This window comes from Peromyscus maniculatus, chromosome 7 (assembly GCF_049852395.1).
Source record: "Peromyscus maniculatus bairdii isolate BWxNUB_F1_BW_parent chromosome 7, HU_Pman_BW_mat_3.1, whole genome shotgun sequence".
NCBI classification, from domain to species: Eukaryota; Metazoa; Chordata; class Mammalia; order Rodentia; family Cricetidae; genus Peromyscus; species Peromyscus maniculatus.
Window position 1 is genome coordinate 14,747,806 of NC_134858.1, and position 22,033 is coordinate 14,769,838.

General features: G+C 42.1%; 1 protein-coding gene across 8 annotated transcripts; it reads right to left on the minus strand.

The window, feature by feature from the left end:
- Window positions 1–1,037: 1,037 nt before the first annotated feature.
- Znf558 (zinc finger protein 558) lies at window positions 1,038–20,334 on the minus strand. 8 transcript variants are annotated; one of them, XM_042280467.2, is made up of 9 exons: window positions 20,061–20,327; window positions 19,744–19,884; window positions 19,294–19,584; window positions 14,434–14,693; window positions 13,854–13,942; window positions 13,186–13,312; window positions 6,557–6,652; window positions 2,688–2,782; window positions 1,038–2,238 (listed from the first exon to the last, which is right to left on the minus strand). In XM_042280467.2, the coding sequence occupies exons 4-9, from the start codon at window positions 14,462–14,464 to the stop codon at window positions 1,453–1,455; spliced, it is 1,224 nt and encodes a 407-aa protein (XP_042136401.1). In that variant the 5' UTR covers window positions 14,465–14,693; window positions 19,294–19,584; window positions 19,744–19,884; window positions 20,061–20,327; the 3' UTR covers window positions 1,038–1,452. The 8 variants fall into 8 exon arrangements, with proteins under 8 accessions (XP_042136401.1, XP_015841805.1, XP_076431837.1 ...); XM_015986319.3 differs by having other exon boundaries at window positions 19,744–20,334; XM_076575722.1 differs by lacking the exon at window positions 14,434–14,693 and having other exon boundaries at window positions 13,854–13,937.
- Window positions 20,335–22,033: the final 1,699 nt, after the last annotated feature.

Here is a 22,033-nt window from a genome sequence, read left to right on the forward strand (position 1 = left end):
GAAAAGAAGAAAAAAGATCAATATCAAAAAGTCTTATACTCTTGACAAAAATACTATGTTAGCCAGTTCCAGCTTGCATCAAATTCACAATCCACCTTGTCAACCTCCTGAGTGCTAGGATTACTAGTGTGTGCCACCATACCCAGCCCTTCAGAAGAGAAGCTATAAATACAATACACTGAAATTTTGGAAAAGTGAAGGGCTGTTTTTTTGTGGTGGGGTTATACATATAAATATACATGTCTATAAAACAAAGATTGAAAATTAATAAACTGGTAACTGAACCTACAGATACTACCTACTGGTGGAGGTATCCCCACACTCATCCATTTCATTTCCTGTATAAATTATTACAGTCACTCAGCAGACAACTGATGCTGGAGCATCCTGACATGTATTACTTCACTTTCCTAAGGTGTCTCTCTAATTTATGTGCTTAGAAGAATTATTGCCAATTTATTCCTGCATCACAGGAATCCTCAAACACTTGTCAATGCCTCTGATACTCAAGGGGGCTTATCAGAAAGCATTTTCATACCTCTTTAAGAAAGGAAAAGAGTCAAAGATTCCCCACTATCACAGCAGAGCACTTCATTATCTGTGGTCAGTAATGTGAACACTTTGCTATACAGTTTTCTGAATTTTTTTTTGTTTTTCAGTGGTGTGATTTCCCACAAGAAAGACTGTAAGGACTGACATCACTGAAGACCATTATCACATGACCAGCATTCTACTTACCAGTTTTTTTCCAACACATAATCTTTGGGACACATTATAAGTGAACTAAAAAGCTTTATCACACAGGTGTCTTTGCAGAAAGATTTAACAATTTACCAAATGTCATTTCACACTGATTAAAAGGATTAAGGTCTATTGAAAACTTCATTAATTTCATGGCAAGTTTCTCAGAGGGTCCTCAGAGAGCTGTCTCCTGACCCTCAGATATTCTGTAGTTTTCTCCCACACTGTATCAAGGTAAGTCTGTGTTCGACGAATACAATAGAGAAGAAGTGAAAATATACCTTTTGGAGGCCAGGTCATATTTCGTTTTTTAATTGGTTTCTCTTGGAACACTTTGGGGAGGGATTGTTCTTTTGCCATATTATAAAGATATGTAATCATGTGGAGAGGCCTACATGGTGAGTCAGTGAACCAGTAGTAAGTTCCTAGGCATGTGAAAGTGAGGCATCCAAGAAGTGGTTCCTTCAATGACAACTTTAGAAGATGCAGCTCTGTTTGATGTCTTGAATGCAAGCTCATGAGAAGTCCTGAGGAAGAATTACACAACTAAAGTGTTCTCATATCCCTGACCTATAAAGTGTGAGGTATTTGTTTAAAGCCACAAAATTTGGGTGAGTTTATACACCAATAGATAACATGTACACCAGATGTAAATTCTCTCGAGTTATCTTAGATCAACAAAGCTTTCTCTCAGTAATTTCTCATCACAATTCATATCCACCTGTTATGTACTCTTTTGTGCACAGAGAGGTAGGAGTTACTGGTGAAAGATTTTCCACAATGGTTACATCCATAGGGTTTTTGCCCAGTATGAGTCATTAAGTGCTTCTTCACAGCTGAGAGATTATTAAAAGCTTTCCCACAGTGACTGCATTCATAGGGTTTTTCTCCAGTATGTATTCTCTTGTGTACAGTCAGAGAAAAGCTACTGCTGAAGCACTTCCCACACTCACTACATTCATAGGGCTTCTCTCCAGTGTGAGTTCTTAAGTGCTGGGTTAGGTACGAGCTCTTCCTGAAGGTTTTCCCACAATCCTGGCACTCAAAGGGTTTCTCTCCAGTATGAATGCTATTATGTCCAGTGAGAGAGGACCTTGTACTGAAGGCCTTTCCACACTGAGTACATTCATGGTGATTCTCACCCCCTGTGTGAATTCTCTTGTGGCTTTTGAGGTTACAGCTGGTACGAAAAACATGAAAACACTGGTTACATTCATAGGGCTTTTCCCCAGTGTGAATTCTTACGTGAAGTCTGAGGGATGAGGGATCACTAAATGCTTTTCCACAGTGATTGCATTCAAATGGTTTCTCCCCATTATGGATTCTTCTATGAACAGTAAGATAAGATTTACTGCGGAAGGATTTTCCACACTGACTGCAGTCATAGGGTTTTTCTCCAGTATGAATTCTCTTGTGCTGAGTAAGGTTAGATTTCGTGCTGAAGACTTTAAAACATTGGTTGCATTCATTGATTTTCATTCCATGATGATCTCTTTCCTGTTAATTATGACATAAATTTTAACTATAATTTATAATATTAATACTATAACATGCTAAAATAAGATTCCTTCTCCCAGAAAAATCTATGACATTATAAAACAGTTTGGCTCTTTAGTGCTTATATATAACTTCTGCTTAGTTTGAGCTTGTTCAAAGGCACAGCCATTTGGCTATATATCCTTATATTCAAAAACATTTCCTGATAATTTAGGACCACTTATGTTTCAAGCACCCAACACCTGATTCACACTTAATGAATGGAAACTTGTGGGAATTCTCAGGGAAGAAATATGTCTGAAGTTGGCTTAATGTTTTTCTCTATCAAAATATCATCGTTTCACAGTACCTTCCTAGATCCATCACTTCCTCAAGTTTAGATGATACTGTTCATGATGACTCTCTGGGTTTCCTATCTTTTCTAACCTGGGAAAACCAGAACTCATTACCTCCAATTTGACTGTTTTCCCACCATTAGCATCTTCTTTGCTAAAGACATGCTCCTTAGGAGTTAGCCATTTGGCTTTAAGTACAGTCTCCAAATCTGAAACAAATTAAAAAGAAAAATAAGTCAACAGAAGAAAAAAAATGGTGAGGTGCACACATGATTTAAGAAAGACACTGAGAGATCAGAATACTTGGTAAAGACTGGAGAGAAGGGGGAGTTAGATCTGGAAATGTTAGGAGTTAAAGAAAATGTATTCTAGACATATATTGCGATTGATAAGAAATAGACAAAATAAATTATCAGGAATGGAAACTGTGACTTAAAATTTACAATTTCTTTTTTATTTTTAATTGTTTATATGTGCTTGTATATACTGATGTCTGTGGTAAAGAGAGGGGTTGGGTTCCCCTGGAGCTAGAATTATAGGCGGGTAGGAGTTTTCCTATGTGGTTGCTGGAACCTGAACTCTGGTTCTCTGCAAGAACAGTACGTACTCTTAACCTTGGAGCCATGTCTCCAGCCTATGACTTAAAATCTGTAATGCAAAGAACTGCATCTTTGTTTTTCCTTCACAGGCCAAGGCATGAGATGACAAAGGCAGAGTTGAGAGAAAAGTAAAAACAGTGGTAGTTCATATCTATGTTTTTCAGAGGAAAAGAATACCTTACTTTTCACTCCTGCTTCCCAGGCCATAATTGATAGGAATTCCAACCATGCCCCATGGTCGTGCATGCCTGGTGGGACACTTAGTCACATCCGCCTGGTCGCTTCTGGATCATACGTCCTGTGTGACCCAGGCCGCATGTTTGTGGTCACGTAGTCACGTGGATGTGATCTTTGCCCATGGGCCTGCGCGCGCAGATGTGTCCTGGTCTTTATAAGGCAGCGCCATGTCCCCCGGGTCTCTGTCTCTCTGTCTCTGTCTCTCTCTCCCTCTCTGCCTCTCTCTGCCCCTCTCTTTCTGTCAGGCCTGGCTTCTCCCTCCTATCCCCTCTTCTCTCTAATAAAGCCCATTCTAACTCTGGTAACCATGGCTCGTGACTCTTCCGCTGAACAACCAGCACCGTTTTCCTTTCATTGGTGCTGTGGACTCAGATCTCGGATTGGAAGTTCTCTTCACACCCAGCTTCTGGGGCTGAGTGTTGCAGGGAACCCCTGCACTGAGGGCCTCGACTGCCCACCACAGACGCCCACTGTGCTCTTGCGATTGCCGCTGCGGCTCCCGCCGCTGGACCTGCACACCACTCCTGCCGCCACCGCTCCCGCTGTGTCTCCACCACACGTGAGTCCTCCGCTGTTTCCGCAGCTGAGCCTGACCTATATTCTTCACAACCCCTAGGGGTGGTCCTCGGCTGTGTACCACCACACATTCTATCTTGACAAAGTATAGCATGCCGTCCGGCTCTTGGGGGTCCTCTGGGTACATACGCCCCAGCCCTTATTCATAACTAGATGGCCTTTTGGATAACCTGTGCTGACTCATAGATCTTTCTCCTTGCCTCAAGGACACCTGGGATTGGAGTCTGATCCTGGTTTGTTATTTTAATTTTTTATTTTTTTCTCAGCTGCAGCCATGGGACAAAGGGGTGGAAATTTGGCGGATACCAGTAAATCTGGCCGCATAACAGCTTCCGCAGGAAACTTCTGCCAGCGAATGGGCAAATAAAAGAGTTACTTTATCCCCAAAGCTTTCTGCTAAAGCTTTCAACCCTTCTCCCTCCCTATGTTTTCTCTGCCAGGTACAACCATTTCTGTCTAGCTGACTTCCACTTTCCACTCTCCGACAGTGGGTGGGCTTTAGCCCACCTCACCTTAACCCCTGAATGACTGGGCAGGCCCTCTACTGTTGTGGGCCACTTCTGCTGGCTCACTTTAACTCACCTTAACTCCTCCCACTCATTCTCAAGCTGCCATGAGAGGCACAGATGGGTCTGGAAGCTGGCTGAGATCCATGCAAATAAGTTTACAATAGTAAGGATGGCTCTTAAGTCAGAGATCAGTGTATAGCCTGCCTCCTGGCAGATCTTCCAAAAGCTGCCCTCAAGCCAGCAAACATCAAGGAAAAAAAAATTCAAGACACGGAGTAAAATCCACCTCTTATTCTCCAGACCTCCCCGACTAAAACTTAAGTATCTGGAGTGCAAGGCTCCTGACCCCACAGGCAAAAGTGTCATCTGTGGCATTCAAGGTGTGCCAGGGAAGAGATAAAAAGCCCGAGAACAAAATTGCCAAGTGCTGGCACTGGCTGACTCCTGAAAGCTGTTGAGTCCCTGTTTTAAGTGAGGAAAAAGGCCACAGGCTAGCAAGTGCCCTGCCAGGCCATCAACAGCCTTGTTGAAAATGCCACATAGAAAGACAACCAGTCAACCGACTGCCCCCAGGCACCAAGAGGCAGGGGGACAGACAAAAACCTCCAGCAGACCTAGGCTTGGCTACAGGCTTGCAAGGAACCCAGAATGCAGCAGGGAAGTGATCTGTTTCTTTCCTTCTGGACACCAGAGCCACTGACCTGGTCCTGGGAGTTTTGGGATGTCACCACTTCTCGTTTCCCTATTGTCGGCGTAGGGAGGACAGCCTTACCCACTTCACCAGACTTAATTGCACTTTCAGGGTTACTTAATGGGAAAAGATTTCCAGCTAAGATAGGAGCTTCCATATGCCTCATTCCAGACCTACCCACCTATGCTTCTCATGTGCACACAGACAGGGCCCTGATCTTTCCCTTGTCCCTAATTCCAAAGAAATAAGTTCTCATGCACCACAAGCTTTTCTCTTCCCAGTTCCCTGTTCTAACTCACTGCTTAGCTAATGGTACAGGACCAGCACAGAACTGGAGTCCAGAGATCATCAAGTAAGAAACTGTAACAGCTAAAAGGTATTTACACCCTCAGACCCAAAAATGTCTGGGCTCTACAAAACAGACTTTAATATAACCGTCTATTACTGTTAAATGCTCTCAATAATTGGTCACCTGCGTCTCCTGGATGCCAAACTAGTAAAGGAAACAGGTGCTTTAAAATAATTTGTCTCTGATAAAGCTTAACATGTTCCAATCTCTCTGTCTCTCCCATTAATACTAACCAATACAAGCAGAGTACTCAACACCACAAATGGTCACTATTTTTCTCATGGCTGCTTCTTAACATGTTCAAAATTGTTCCCAAGCTCCAGAAACCAGCTTAAATCCATCTGGACAGGTCAGATCTGCTTCAGGCTTTTCCTGTCTCACCAGCATCCTGTCAGATACAAAAGCAGCCAGGGTACCAAGCCAAGATGGATGCACAGCTCCAGAGCTATGGATGACAGACAGCACATCATCCCACAATGCCTATCTACCTCAGACCCTCCCCTCCCTATTCCCCCCAAGTGCCAACCAACACCCACCAAGTCAGCTGGAAGCAGTTTTTGGGAGAAATGAGGCCCCACACTCACTCATCTGCCATCTTTTATAAAAGATAAGAGTCCGGGATGGTAGGAATTCCAACCATGCCCCATGGTCGAGCATGTCCAGCGGGACACTTAGTCATGTCTGCCTAATTATTTCTGGGTCCTGTGTGACACAGGCACCATGGTTACACGGTCATGTAGTCACATGGACGTGACTGTGTGATCTATGCACGTGGGCCTGTGTGCGCAGATGCATCCTGGCCTTTATAAGGCAGTGCCATGTCCCCACCCCACCCCAGGTCTCTCTGCGCCTCTCTGCCAGGGCTGGATCCTCCCCTCCCCCTTCCCTCCATTAAAAGCTCTAAAAGGTACCACTGGGTTCTGTCGTGATTGTGACCTTTCCATGCAGTAACCAGTGCCAGCCACCAGCGCCATCCTTTCAATAGTCACTTCCCAGAAGAGCCCAGACCCACTTCTACTCACCTGGACAGATGCCAGGAATACTTCCTCTCTCCTCTATTATAGCCTTGTCTTCTTGCTCCAACTGGGATATCAGATTTGGTTTATCAAGGTGATGCCCTATTTATGGAGAAAATACATGTAATGTTAGAAAGATTATTCAAGTGCTATGCAACTCCATAAACCTGAAGCCAAACTTTTGAAGATAAAAAAGTGTGACTTTAGCTGCAGTGGAATAATTTTGTCTAAATTCCAAAGAATATAGTAACTTTCATAAGTAACAAATATATAAGTACCTCTACCTAAATTTCAAAGTAATGGGTTATTAATAATCCCAGATATGCATGTCTAAGTTCAAATATACATTTAAAAGTCCCTTAAAGTTTGAACTATAGAGAATATAAAGTCAGGACAAGAGAGAGGGAGAGAGAGAGGGGGAGAGGGAGAGAGAGAGAGAGAGAGAGAGAGAGAGAGAGAGAGAGAGAGAGAGAGAGAGAGAGAGAGAGAGAGAATGAATCATTTCTCAAGGAAGACATTAGACAGAAAGTTCCATGAAAATATGGGCCAAACCTGTTTTCACCACTGTGCTTCGAAATGCCTATTCACATTTAAGGAGATATAAGTGCTTAAGAAAGACTTACAAAATTGACAAAGAAAATGATGAAAAGGTAAATTTAACACCCCCCCCCCCAAAAAAAAAACAGTAAATAAACTTACACAAATAATTTACCTTTCTGGAACTATAAACTTCAAAAAAAAATTAAATCTGTTAGTAGAATGTTTAGTTATGGAAACAAAATCCAAATAACCCACCCCTGACTAAATCTGAGTAAGAGGGCTTCAGGCCATTTTTAACTGACTCATACCATCCTTTCTCTGTTCTGGTTGTGTACCGAAGAGGGCAGCAAGCATTGTTTATCTTAGAGGGAGCAGAACAGAGCTTAGTCTGTTTTCTTTTGGACTCCAGGGACTTCCTGCAAGATTGCCTTAAAGGGTGTTCCTTTATTTGTTTAACTCCAAACTTAGACACACATATGATAAACACATTTAAAGGTCAATGTATAAGAGAAAACAGAAGACACAAATAAGCACTAAACCGAAAAGTATACTAAAAGAAGTTTGCTTAGAAGGTTATTGTAAAGGTAATGTTCTCCAGAATCAAGACTATTACAGATAAATCCAAGGTAACAGCATACACCCCGGGAAGACCTTACAAGGCACTAGGCTCACATTCTTGGTTAATCTCTGGCTTTGCATGAAGCAGAAGGTCAAGGTAGTGTTAGAAACCATCTCGCTTAGTTTTAGTATTTATATACCCTCATGCAAGCACGAAGTTCATTTGAAGAGATTAAGAGATTTAGGTTTTTGGTTCTAGGACTTCAAAGAAATATCTGACAAATTACCTGTGTCTGCACCTGATAAATCTAGATACTGGAAAATTAGTTTTGAAACATCAGTAAGGCTACATTCAATGAATGACATGATAACCCCACAGACAGAGAAAAATCAGACTCCAGATTTGCTACACGGATTGAGTAAACTAATGCAAATCCAAAAGACTCTAAAATCCAAACCTGGTTTTTAAACTTTTATTATTGAGAATTACATACATAAATACAATGAAACATGATCACATTTATATCCTCCTCAATAGATCCCTCTCTCAATTTCATATCTCTTAGTTTCCATCAATTGCCACCAGCTCCCCAGGAGGCAGGTAGGATCTAGATATCATCTAACCTAACTATGAAGGAATTTGGCTGGCTTGATCTTATGCATGTTTTGTTCAAATAGTCATAGCTGCTGTGAATTCATGAGTGTGCCAGCCACGTCATGCCTAGAAAGCCATATTTCATAGTGTTCTTCTCCATCCTCCATATTTTATGTTCTTCCTATCTCCTCTTCTGTGACGTTCCTTAAGTCTTAGGAGGGCAGTGGTAATATAGATTTCCCACTTAGAAATGGGAAATAGGTACTGAGTCTCTTATTCTCGGGACTTTGACGAATTATGCATCTCTTCCATTGATTGCTCACCATTGCAAGAAGCTGATTTTTTTAACCAAGGTTGAAAGTAGCCAAGGTCTATGGATATACACACAAATATTTAGAAGGTAATCTGATAGCATGGTCATTTAGCAAAATAACAATAAAAGGTTCCATTCTAGGGCCTATGACTTTCCCAGCCATGGCTTTTACTAGGATATTGCTAATAATTTTTTAAAAGTCATGAAGATCATTGTAAGTTTGAAGCCAACCTGGTCTAGCTTTATTACATAGGGAGACTATCTCAAAATATGAAATAGACAGAGACACAGAGAAGACAGACAAATAGAGAAAGAGAGAAACCATGGATTTAGGAGGGGATAGAGTTCTATAATAATTGAGATTTCAACACTTTAGTTTCAATAACATATTAATTCCTTTAAATGAGAACTGTGGTGATATTTTGTTTGTGCTCTCACAAATAAAGATTGCCTGGAGATCAGAGTACAGAGCTAGCCATCAGAGGCCAGGTAGTGATGGCATACAGCTTTAATCTCAGCACTTGGAAGGAGGAAACAGGAAGTGATATGTCTGGGTGGAGAGAAGAAGTGATAAGACAGGGTGGAGAGAGGAGCTTGGCCCTTTCAGGCTGAGGATTCAGTAGAGGTAAGAAGTCTCTCTAGTGGCTGACTCCTTTACTTTCAGCATTTACCCCAATATCTGGCTCTGGGTTTTTATTATTACAACCAATTAGGATTCATGCTACAGAGAACTGACCACCTAATGTCAGTAAAGAAACAAAGGACATAAAGAATAAACTAAATGGCCTTAATGACATGTAAAGTACATGCACCAACAAGAAAAAACACATTCAACTCAAATGCATACACAACAATGTCTAGCACTGACAAAATTAGGTAACAAAAGCAGTATTATTATATTAAAGAATGAAGCACCAGGTGTGGCTCTGTGAGACTATACTCTCAGCTACTTAGAAAGCTGACACAGAGATTACTTGAACATAAGAGTTCAAGAACAAGCAAGGCAGTGGTGGCTTATACCTTTAATCCCAGCACTCAGGAGGCAGAGACAGGTGATCTCTAAATTCAAGTCCAGCCTGGTCTACAGATCAAGTTCCAGGACAGCCAAGGCTACACAGAGAAATTCTGTCTCAAAAAACCAAAAGAATTAAAAACAAAAAACAAAACAAAAACAAAAACAAACAAACAAAAAAACAGTTCAAGAACAGCCTGGGAAAGAGAGACTCAATCCCATAAGTAAAAATAAAACCACTACCACCATCCTATAACAAAAATCAATGGCTCATGCTGTTATCTCCTCTAACAATAATGGAATAAAATTTCAAATGAGGAACAGAAGAATATACATTGTAAACCTTACTATTGTTAGGGTGATAACACTAGTCAGTGATCTACAGAGATAATTCAATAATGATCAAAACTGTCACTGCCTTTCTACTTTAGAAAAATGAATGACCTCATTTTAAAATCTGTAAAATTTCTAGGAATCCTAAACAGAAAATAAACTCTTAAAAAAGAACAAAAAGATCAAGTTTGTAGGGAGTTTGTTTAGTGGGCAAAGTATTTACTTCAGTAATGTGAGTGGAAGTCTGGATCACCAGAACACATGTAAAGGTAGCTCACAAGACTAGCCAAAACAGCCAGCTGCAGGTTGTGTAAGAGACCATGCCTCAATCTATAAGGTAGAGAGCAATCAAGGACGACATCCAATGTTAACCTCAGTGTACCTACCCTCCTATATTGGTGCACACATATCATAAACACATACAAACACACACACTCCATATGTACATAGATTAAAAAAATACAATGGCCCGTATTCCCTACAAAGCAAGTTATCAAAACAATATTGTATAACTCAGACACATGGACTACTGGAATAGAATTAAAAGCATTCAAGTACACTTATTCATGCAAAGTAAATCAATCAGTCTTTGATACACCATCCAAGACCATTTTACAAAGGCACTAGATAACTGTAGACAAATGAAAAAGAAAGAATGAAGTTCAACTTCCTCTGCATCATCTGTCAAACTAACTCAAAATGATCAAATACCTAATGTAAGAATTAAAACCTGTAAATTATTGGAAGAAAATACAGAAGGTGTTTTGTTTTTTTTTTTTTTTTTTTTGAGACAGGGTTTCTCTGTGTACCCACAACTATCCTGGAACTCACTCTGTAGACCAGGCTGGCCTAGTATTAATATTAAGGGATCGACCTGCCTCTTCCTCCTCAGTATTGGGGTTAAAGGCATGCATTACCACTGCCCGGGTTTTTTAAAAAGGTGCATTTAGTAATGGCTTCTTGAATATATCAAAAGCATAGGCAAAAAAAAAAAAAAAAAAAAAAAAAAAAAACACGGAAAAAGAAAAAGAAGAAAGTAAGAAAGAAAAGCTAGAGGGGTGAAGAAGCTGGGGGTGTCTCTTGTGATTAACAAGAGATCAAGACCACTGTAGTAAAATCTCCGCTTTGTGGGGACAGTGGATGCTGGGACTGCAGAATCAGCTGTGAATAAGAGAATAGTATAACTGAGGAAGAATTTTCTGGGAAGTGTTCCCTCAGGATCAGCACACAGAAGCTGCTACTGTAGTCCTGAGGGTGTCAAGACTGTACCTCATGCTAACAGCTAAACTGAATACTGTTAAGAATCTCCCAAGTTGGCCGGGCAGTGGTGGCACATGCCTTTAATCCCAGCACTCGGGAGGCAGAGGCAGGTGGATCTCTGTGAGTTCAAGGCCAGCCTGGGCTACAGAGTGAGTTCCAGGAAAGCCTCCAAAGCTACACAGAGAAACCTTGTCTAAAAAAAAATCTCCCAAGTGGTACTGTTTTTGAAAGCATGAAGGAATCCCTGAAGAGAAGCTGGGAGAGGCCCCTGGTGAGGGCAAAATGTCAGTTGCAGTAGAAGGCCCAGGATTGAAGGGGTCATAGAGAGAAGCTGGGTGCCATTAGTTGAAGGTACAGCCAGCTCAGTTGCAGTGGAGACCGGAGCACTATGTTGGAGTGCAGTAGAGTGGCATGATGACTAAAGACATCAGAAGTTGTGGAGGGAGCTGGCCTAGCCTCAGAGACAAGCTCTGTATGCTGTGGAGGGTGGAGCTCAAGATGACGATTCAATCCCTTCGGAAAAGCACAGAGGACTGTGACTGGATCAGAAGACATCAAGTGCCTAGCTTTATACTGCTGAACTTTGGTTTTGTGTCTTTTTTTTAAACTTTATAGGAGCCCACAGTTGAGAGATACTGAACTTTTAAAATAACTTTGGAGTTTTAGAGAGACTATGGATATTTTAGAGATACTTTGAATATTTTAGAGAAACTCTGAACTTTGAAAAAGACTGTATATTTTAAAAAGACTAGGCTTAGAAAGTGATTGAACTTTTAAAGACTGTGGGACTTTTAAAATTTAGAAGGTTTTATATTATTATATTAATATTAAAATGAGATCTTGCTGGGCAGTGGTGGAGCACACCTTTAATCCCAGAACTTGGGAGGCGTATCTCTGTGAGTTTGAGGCCATCCTGGTCTACAGAGTGAGATTCAGGGCAGGCACCAAAACTACACGGAGAAACTCTGTCTCGAAAACAACAACAAAAACAACAACAAATGAGGTCTTTAAGATGAACAAGAAAGTAAAAGTTATAGTGATGTGCTTGTGTGACAAGCTGATAAGGGGTCAACTTGACACAATGTCAACTGGACACAAGCTAGAGTCACTCTGTAAGAGGATCTGAACTGAGACAACGCCCCTACCAGATTGGCCTGTGGTGCTTTCTCTTGACTGGGAGGATGGCTGGGCTACACAGAGAAACCCTGTCTCAAAACAAAACAAAAACCCAAAACAAAACAACCCCTCCCCACCCCCCACATCAAAAAACAACCCCTCTAAAAGTTGTGTGGAAACTTACAATCTTCCAATCCAAGGAGGAAGGAAAAAAAAAACCTGCAATTGGGGGAACAGTTGAACACAGGTGACAGAAAAGGACATGGGAGATACACTCAGGGTTAAAGTTTAATTAAGTGGAGATAGAGTGACTGGGGAAAGGAGATGGTGGGCAGGAGTGGATTAGCCAAAACTAGGATGTATGAAGAAGCCTTGTCGTGGTTTGAATGAGAGTGACCTCATAGACTCATATACTTGAATGCTTGGTTCCCAGTTGGTGGACTGTTTGGCAGACTGAAAGGTGTGGCCTTGTTGGAGGAGCTCTGTCACTAGGGGTGGGACAGGCCCTGTCTCTCATTCTCGGCCTCCATCTTATAGACGATGTAAGTTCTCAGCTACTACTTCAGGGCCATGACTGCCTGCCTACCCACCTGCCACCATGCTATCCACCATGATGGACATGGACTAACACTCTGAAACTGTAGGCAATTTCCCAATTAAATGTTTTCTTTTATAAGTTGCCTTAGTCACAATGCCTCTTCATAGTGATAGAACAGTAACTAAGACAAGCCTTTTGGAATCCACTGGCTTGCAAGCTGATTTTATATATATAGTATATTTTAAAATATACTCAATTGTATATTTTAAAATGATTTAAACATTGTTTTGTTTTATACCAATAAATAAACTGGACTGAAAATCTTTCTTGAGTCATTAAATACTGCAGCACAGGGCTGATGGTGGCTTACCAAGTGAAACCAGGTTCTTCCAGTTTTCCAGCATTACCTTCCTGTACAGAGTTCTTTGCAAAGGATCCAGCAAAGCCCACTCCTCCTCTGTGAACTGCACAGTCACATCTTCGAAGGACACCAGCTCCTAAATCATTCATACATCACAGCTTAGCCAAGGACCCCATCAAAGACAATAGAGAGCCCAAGATGGTAGACCCATAGACGAAAATCCAGAGCAAAAGATGTTAGGCACATTGAATTCTATCTGCCTCGGATTTTGGGCTTTGTATCCTGGCTCTTCTCAGGTCTACTGCCCTACCTCCCAAAGTCCCTTTCTTTTTCCACTAAGACTTGAACTCTCATCTCCTGGGGCTAAGCACAAGCCTGGCACAATCCACAAAGGGAAGAGACAACTGTTATATGAATGAATAATTTCCCCATGCTGTGATAAACTGTGAAAAAAAGACAGTCAAACTTTTAGTTGACCACACCACAAGCTCTTAGGAAGTGTATGGCATCCTTAGAGCCTCTGGAAGGAGCTTAGAAAATACAGTGAATATTGATGCAACAGACATTTTCTGGGATGTCTCTGAGCCCTTGCCAGATGCCTGGGGATCCTGCTTGGAGTCTTTATAGTAACAAGTTTTATGCAAGGAATGATTGGAAAAAATGAAGACCCGACTCACCTGTATCAAGTTTGTCAAGAACTCATTGGCCAGCCCCCTTTTCCCTGTGTGTCCTTTCTCGGGAGAGAGTGGGTACAGAGAAGACTGAACTGGGGAAGAAGAAATAAATCATGAGAATCCAGGACATCCTAGGGTGCTCTGAGGTTTACTTATCCACCCGAGACTGGCAATATACCACCACCCACACTTACAGCATGCATATTCACATGCACACACATAGCACCTTCTTCTACCCCTGCACAGATACTTAGTCACAGCTTTCATAAACACGGCATAACCTTTTCTCAGCTTAGCTAAGATTCAGGGTACCTGGGTCCGACTGCCTATGAGGAAGAGAACATTTACTCCAGGAACAATTAAAGGTATAATTCAAAAGAGACCATATAATCATCATGAAGACGACAGTTCTAACACCTAGCAGCTACATCCTGTTTAAGAGCTATCTAGTATATCTAAGGACTACTGGGCTTCACCACTCCTGTCTTTCCTGCTAGGCCTGAGTCTCCTCAATGGCTACCCACTTTCTGAACACGGGGGCCTTTGAATCTTACTTTAAGGCTGCTAGGACCCAATGACTTACCATGTATGAGAGGAATGGCAGCTGCTGCCATCCCGACTCCAACACCAGAGTTCCTGAACACGATGCCGTAGATGGGTCAGATATACTTCTGCCTCCCACAGACACCAAGGGCAGCACCCTGGCATCAACAGAAGATAGGAAGTCTCCCCAGCCACTCTCCTTCCCAGGGGTGTTGAGGATGAGCCCCTTTCAGCTTGCCCATCTTAGCCTTCTTAACACGTACATCCCACACTGGACCTCTGTCCTGCATGGCAGGTTGTCTGTCCAGGGAAGAAAAAAGGTCTGTTTTCCCTCTGCTTCCATATCACCAGCAATAAGAATTCTCCCCACTTCAAGCAACACAGAAATTCTGAAGTCCTCACCAGCTGGACATCTACTAATTCCATCTACTTTTGGCACAATCTGCTTGAATACACTGTCAGGCTTGAATATTCACGGGCTGCAGGATCAGTTCCCAGAGTGCCCCTATACCCCAAATTTAGACGCCAGCTGTCAGCCCTAAGTGGGCTTCCCTATGTTCTTCACCTGGTGGCTGAAAACTGGGGCTTCCATGATTCCTTTCTTAGGTTTGATTAATTTGCTTAAAAGGTCCACACAACTTCAGGAACAATTTCTTTATTGTTGGGGTGCAGCCATTTCTGTCTTAGCTTGTTAAAACTCACAGATTTCTCTTTCTTTCTTTCTTTCTTTCTTTCTTTCTTTCTTTCTTTCTTTCTTTCTTTCTTTCTTTCTTTCTTCCTTTCTCTTTCTTTCTTTCTTTCTTTCTCTCTCTCTCTCTCTCTCTCTCTCTCTTTCTTTTCTTTCTTTCCTTCCTTCCTTCCTTCCTTCTTTCTTTCCTTCCTCTTTTCTTTCTTTCTTTCTTTCTTTCTTTCTTTCTTTCTTTCTTTCTTTCTTTCTTTCTTTCTTTCTTTCTTTCTTTCTTTCTTTTTTAATTGGGGTGAATGCTGGAACATCAGAGAAGCAGAATAAGCCACAGCTACTGCACCTCGCCAGTTCCTCAGCTGATCATGTTTCCTCAGACTGGATGATTCTGAGTCCTTATCTAAATGAATCTTAGCTGAACTGCTGCTCAAAAGCCTGAAAGCTTAACCAGCCAAATGCTTCTAGTTCCTGGTCTTCATGCCTTATATACCTTTCTGCTTTCTGCCATCACTGCCTTAGGATTGAAGGCTTACTTTCTGGCATTAAAGGTGTGAGTCACCATGCTTGGCTGTATCCTTGAACACACAGAGATCCAGGTAGATCTCTGCCTCTGGAATGTTAGGATTAAAGGTGTGAGTGCACCATTTTCTAGCCTCTGTATCTAGTGGCTGTTTTGTTCTCTGACCCCAGATAAGTTTATTAGGGTACACAATATTTTGGGGAACACAATACCACCACATTAGGGGCCAAATGTAGATGTAACAGTCTTATTAAATAAGAATCACAGAGCCAAATGCAGAGTTAAAAGCCCAAGAGGTCAGAGTAGTAGCTAAGAGCTGATACTAAAAACCCTTTCTTACCCTTTGCTGCCACAAACTCACAGATTTCTAAGGAGGCTTATTAAGATTCTGGAAATTCTAAAGGGAGGCTCCTTAAAGCATGAAAAGTAAACAACTCAGGAGACCCTGATCCATTAAACTGATCAGATTCACAAGGCCCCTTTCTCCTCAAAGTAATATAAGCAGTAAAGACTGCTGAGGAGACAGAGACCAGCCTAGCTGCCTGAAGAGGGTCAGACCAGCTAAGCTGCCTGGATGAGATATTCTCTGACCTGTGGAACCACTTGCAAGTAGTGCATTGAGTTCCAGGTTTCCAGTAACGGTGAGTAACCACCGATGTTGGGGTGGTTTTTGGTGATGCACCCACTCTTGATGGCCCCATGCATCTTTTTCCTTCAAGTTCTCCATCTTGCCACCCAAGCCAGACAGCATCCTCCGTGGTGAAAGAATCTTATCCCTAAGTATGTTCTGTTTCTAGTTACTGTCCAGTCTGCTTCTCTATACCAGCCAATCTTTCTCGTGTCTCTTTCACTCTTGTCCTATTTGCTCCTCACGTAGTAACACCTACTGTCCACCACTTCCATCTCTGAAGCAATACTCCTGAATCAATGACGTTCACTATAACAGAGGCACAAACTACTGTCACCGGACACTACTTCCCATCTGTTCCACGAGTAAAACCACAGGTTGCAGCCTTTGCTGAGGAAACAAGGAAAAGCTTTTCACACACAGCTGGGCATAGCTCTTATGAAATTAATCTGGTCAACATTAGACGAAGAAGCATAAACTTTCAGTATTTATCCTTTCAATCCCATTTCTAAGAATTAGCTCAATGATATTCAAAAACCAAAAGACTAGGGTAAGATCACTGACTGTACTTATAATAGCAAGTAATTAAGATAATCACAAACAGTCCTGGGGAGATAGCTTAGCAGGTAAAGGCACTTGCTGTCAAGCCTCACAACTCTTCTTGATCCGAGGGACCCACATGGTGGAAGATAAGAACTAGCAAGCTGTCCTCTTACCATACACTATGGCACATAATACACACACACACACACACACACACACACACACACACAGATGTAATAAAATAAACACAGCCCACATAGAAGGAGACCCAACTTTTGTAAGTTGTCCTCTTACTTCCACAGTAGCACATGTAAAAATAAATGAAAGACTAATAAAAATTAAAAAGAAATAACTACAAATGATTATCAAATGGGAAAGGTTAAATAAAACTGTAGGCGACCTACGTAATAACACAAAGCAAAAAAAAAAAAATACAAAAACAAACCTGAAAACATCTGTAGGTACTGACAGAAATTATCTTCAATCTAAGTGGAAAAAATAAATCAAGATACCAAGAAAGTGGTATGTGTATACATGATGTTTCTTTTTTAGAGGAAGGGGAGGTCTCCTTTCTCTGAAATTCACACCATAAAGCAGCTTCTTGGGGTTTAATTGATTACTAATGCATCTCAAGGAAAGCAGTGTAGAGTATATGGGGCAGGGATAGAGTATAAACACTTAAGGAGTTTGGACAATGTGACAAAGTGGATTTATAGGGATTCTTTGGCTCTTTGGAAGACAGATTTATAACTCTTCTCATTCCCCAGTTCTAATTTACAGCACCTACTTTGCAGAAAGAATTCTGATGCTGTAAGGTGGAAACACTGAATCAGGAGATACCCTGGAATGTACACTTGGATTGTATTGGCGTACGGACAGAGGAGTCAGAATCTGAGATTTGACAATATAAAGCATAGGAGTGAACAAAGGGAAGGGAGGTAGGAAGGGAGATATGAGCAGCAAGAAGGGGGGGGGCGACAGAAAAAGAGAGAGGAAGTGACAAAGATAAAGACAGGATGAAAGGCAGACAAACTCAGAGCCAAAGAAAGCTGAGGATGCCTCCTTGTTGGTTTTAAAAGTGGAGGAAGATTGCCACGGATAGTGGTGCATGCCTTTAAGCACTCAGGAGGCAAAGGCAAGAGGATCTGTGAGTTCGAGGCCATCCAGGGCTCTATAGAATAAAACCCAGGGGTGGGGTCGGGGAGAGCAAAGGGGGATGGAGGAAAGAACCACAAGACCAGGAATGTGGAAAGTTTGTGTAACATGGAAAAGGCTTCTTAAAAAGCTCATAGGAAAGCTGCCTGAGGCACTTAGACATCGAGCAAATGACGTTTCTGTGCCATCTGAAGCCACTGTTTACAGTGATCTGAGATACCAGGCACCATTAGCTTGCAACCCAATTACTACTTTCCACATGGCTCTGCTGTGTCCTTAGACTCGGTCCTCAATATTCTCATCTCTGCCGTCTTTTCTGTGGGCATGTACACTCCATAGAGATAGGACAAAATCTGTTTTGGGCCTCCTGCGTCAGGCCCAAGGCCCAGCTCTTCAAAGTGACCAACTGTCCTAGATTGTCTGGGACTGTTCTGAATCTTCGGGGTCCTCTGTCCTAGAAAACTCTCAGCCTTGAATAAAATGAGGGTCTTGATCGTCCTAACTTGTGCAATCATGAATATCAATTACACAATAACCAAACATTCCCTTAATATGATTACAGAAATGCTAAAATGAAAATTGGCAGGAGTAGGGATGTGGCTCAGTGGCAGAACACTTGCCTAACTTGTCCAAGACAAGTGTTTGATCCCCAGCCCTGGATAAAAGAAATCAAACACATATAGCTAATAAATATCTTCCATATTATAAAAGATCATACTGTTGTTTCAGAAATGTTAAATTCCTATTAGGAGGTATGGTAGGAAGGACAGCCTTGTATCTTACTATTTAATTTGAAAGTTGTTCTCTGATACTCTTCCAAATGTTTCCAATTCTTATCAACATTTAGTAGCTAGTCTATTCAATTTTAGATTTCTATTACTAACATAAAGAATTGCAGAGCTTCTTTTTCTTTTTTGGTTTTTCGAGACAGGGTTTCTCTGTGTAGCTTTGTGCCTTTCCTGAAACTCACTTGGTAGCCCAGGCTGGCCTCGAACTCACAGAGATCCGCCTGGCTCTGCCTCCCGAGTGCTGGGATTAAAGGCGTGCGCCACCATCGCCCGGCTTCATAATGCCCTTTTATTCTGAAACTTCATGACGATGTACAGGTGTTTAGAAGTCATATGGAATGACTTCTGAAGAATGCCACTGAGTAGTTACTATCATTTACAGGGAAGACTTTTAAGTGCTAAAAAGACACATAAATATCTCACATATGTGTGCTTAATATAAAATCCTGAAAATTTCAGTGCTATGGTACACAAGAAAATTCTACATTTATGTTCTTATTCATATTCATGGTTAATTATGCTTATTTCATATAATTTGCATTTCGTAATAATGTACGAAATAACTACATTTACTTATTACACACCTTAGTATTCATCCCTTGAATGTAAACCCATCAAACATTGATACAGCTTCTTCAGATAACCCTCATTCTTAAGTGGTTGCAACCTTAGAGTTACAACCTGTTACTAGCAAAAGAAAAGCCCTATAGAAGTTCCATACTGCAGGGTCGGCTGGAACTCCATTGCTTCACATTCTACATCATATTCATCTGGTTACATGAAATTCATAGATGAATGAAGGCAGGTGTTCACTGAGGCGTTTTCAACCCCACACTGAGGTTTCAACACAAATCTGTTTGAACGATTTTTTTTAACTGAAAAAAGAAAAAAGGCATAAAAATCGATGCTGAGGCCTTTTACAGAAAGCAAGAGTTATGATAGGAAAAAACAAAACTCCATACCCGCCCTCCACCTGGGTTTACGAATTTAATTTGTAATAGGAGCCCAGTCTATGGCAGGGAAGACGGAATTACCTGATCTCTATGCAGGCGCAAGCTCAAAAGGGCAGGCAGAAGATGAAGTGATGTGTCTATTTGATTGCGCAACTTATTTGACTGGAGAGCGATCTCCCAGTGACTCCATGGACTGTAAACCTGCCTTGTCGCTTAGAGTTCCTAAAAGTGACAGGACTGAGCTTCACAGAGCTGAAGGATTTCCACGCCCAGCACTACCGCTAATTTGCACTGCTTGCGCCTAGCTCGACAGGACCCAACATAGCGTCCCGGGCCTCCACCCGCAGGCTAACAGTAGCTCTGTCCGCCCCGCCTCACTCTGGGAGAACAAAAAGCACCTCCAGAGCTGTGAAGTGCAAGAGCTCGGGATTCATCTCTGGGCTACGGAAGGGGCCTGAGGCCTCCGGGAGGAAGCAGGAGTCCGGGACTCCCTGCCGAGGACGCTGGCGGTCAGAGCTCCTTCTCAATACGGCCGAAGCCCATTGTGTCCACACTACATCGCCCCTCCCAGCGGCCCAAGGCGTCCACCGAGAGGAAAAGCTACACCAGCTCCCTGGAGCCCGCTTCCTCCTTCAGTTCCGTCCTGCGCTTCCACTTCCGGCCCTGTGCGGGCCGCTTCTCAGTTCACTTCCGCCCGAAAGTTAGTCGGGTTTCGGGGCGGGGTCGGGAGGCGGGTTTGGCATCCGAGGACTCTCGTAGATTGGAACTGTTCTTCCCAGTTTGCTTATTGACTCTGGACACAGTTGGACTTCGGGATAGGCAGCCAAGGAGACCAGGGGCGGTTCCGGCGGCGGGGCACTGATGGAGGAACAGAACCTGGGCATGGGAAGAGCTAAGCTTGGCGGGCCGGGTTAGATGATGGGGGGGTGGGGGGGAGAGAAATAGTTCTGAGGGAGTGGCTGCGGTGGGGATTAGTTCCGGGGGCAGGATGATAGGCACAGACAAAGCCTGGAGGGAGTGAACTGAGTTGACTGTGGGTGGAGATTAGTTTTAGGGGTGGCCAATGGTAGTGTGGGGTGTGAGATAGGCTTGCTGTGTTCCAAGGAACAGGGATTGGAATTGCAGGGATGGGAATATGGACGGGCATTAGTAGTGTGGGCTGTGTGAGTCCTATGGTCCTAGGGAATGTAAGATCGTAAGATCATCCCCAGGGGTGCTACTGCAGGTGACCCGCCTTGGACCATGTAACAACACGGTCCATGAATGAAGCTGTGTAAGGAGAATTTTGATTGCTTGTGAAAAAACTCCAAGAGAACAGGACAAGAGTCCTGTGACCCCAGCCCTCCAAGTACAAAATTGTTCTCGAAATGTGCTTTCATGCCCCTCCCAGATGTAGTAAATAGAAGTGGGTTTGCTTCAGATTATTTTACTATTCAGATGATGTTTCCAAGCTCCGGTTGTCCTCATGACTGTATAACAGCAGTGGTTCTTTTTTTTTTTTTTTTTTTTTTTTTTTTTTTTTTTAACAGCGGTGGTTCTTAACCAGGTGCTTGAAGGACTCTTTCACATGGGTTGCCTGAAACCATTGGAAGACACAGATATTTACAGTACAGTTCATACCAGTAGCGAAATTACATGAAGTAGCAAGGAAAATAATTCTATGATTGGGGGTCACTACAACATGAGGAACTGTATTAAAGGATTGCATGAGGGAGGCTGAGAACTACTGATATACAGCCTAAATGCATGTGAACATGCTTTGCCCTTGTGACTGTATAAAGCTTGAATTCATATGAACTTTGCTCTTATGACCCTGCTTAACCCTCAGAATACCCTCCGACTATAAATGTTTGATGCCTTGAATAAAGTTGTCTATTGCATGAGACTTCAGTCTGCCTCATTTTTAGGCTCCATCCTCCCAGGCTCATATGGCCACCAAGAGTGGTAACAGATCACTCAACAGTAACCTTTCTTCAGTCTATTCTCCATGATTATATAGCCTACTAGAAGTACATTGTACACATTTCCCTGCAATTTGCTTCTTGAAGGCCAACATTATTTATTTTAATTTTTTGACAATTTTACACATATCTATATAATGAATTGTGGTAAAAATAAATGCTGGTATGAGCAGAAAACTTCAACATGAACACTGGGTAGGAATAACAAAAATTATTCACCTTTTGACTCTAATTGCTGGAGCTTTCTGGGATGAAGGAGAAGGGTTATTGCATTTAGAGCAAGTGATTGTTGTAGTTCTAATGTTTTGAAGAAATCCCATGTTGACTACACTACTTTCCATTCTCAGAAACAGTGTATAAAATTTTCTTTACTCTGTATCCTCAACAACATGTATTTTTTTTCTTTTCTT

Bases quoted from the DNA above. Each gene is read 5' to 3' on its own strand.
- Znf558 (XM_015986319.3), bottom strand. From the start codon at position 14,464: ATGGCAGCAGCTGCCATTCCTCTCATACATG. The intron at 13,943-14,433 runs GTAAGTCATTGG...CTTCTTCCCCAG, and splicing joins TGCCATTCCTCTCATACATG to TTCAGTCTTCTCTGTACCCA. The intron at 2,239-2,687 runs GTAATGAGTTCT...CATAATTAACAG, and splicing joins GGAAAACAGTCAAATTGGAG to GAAAGAGATCATCATGGAAT.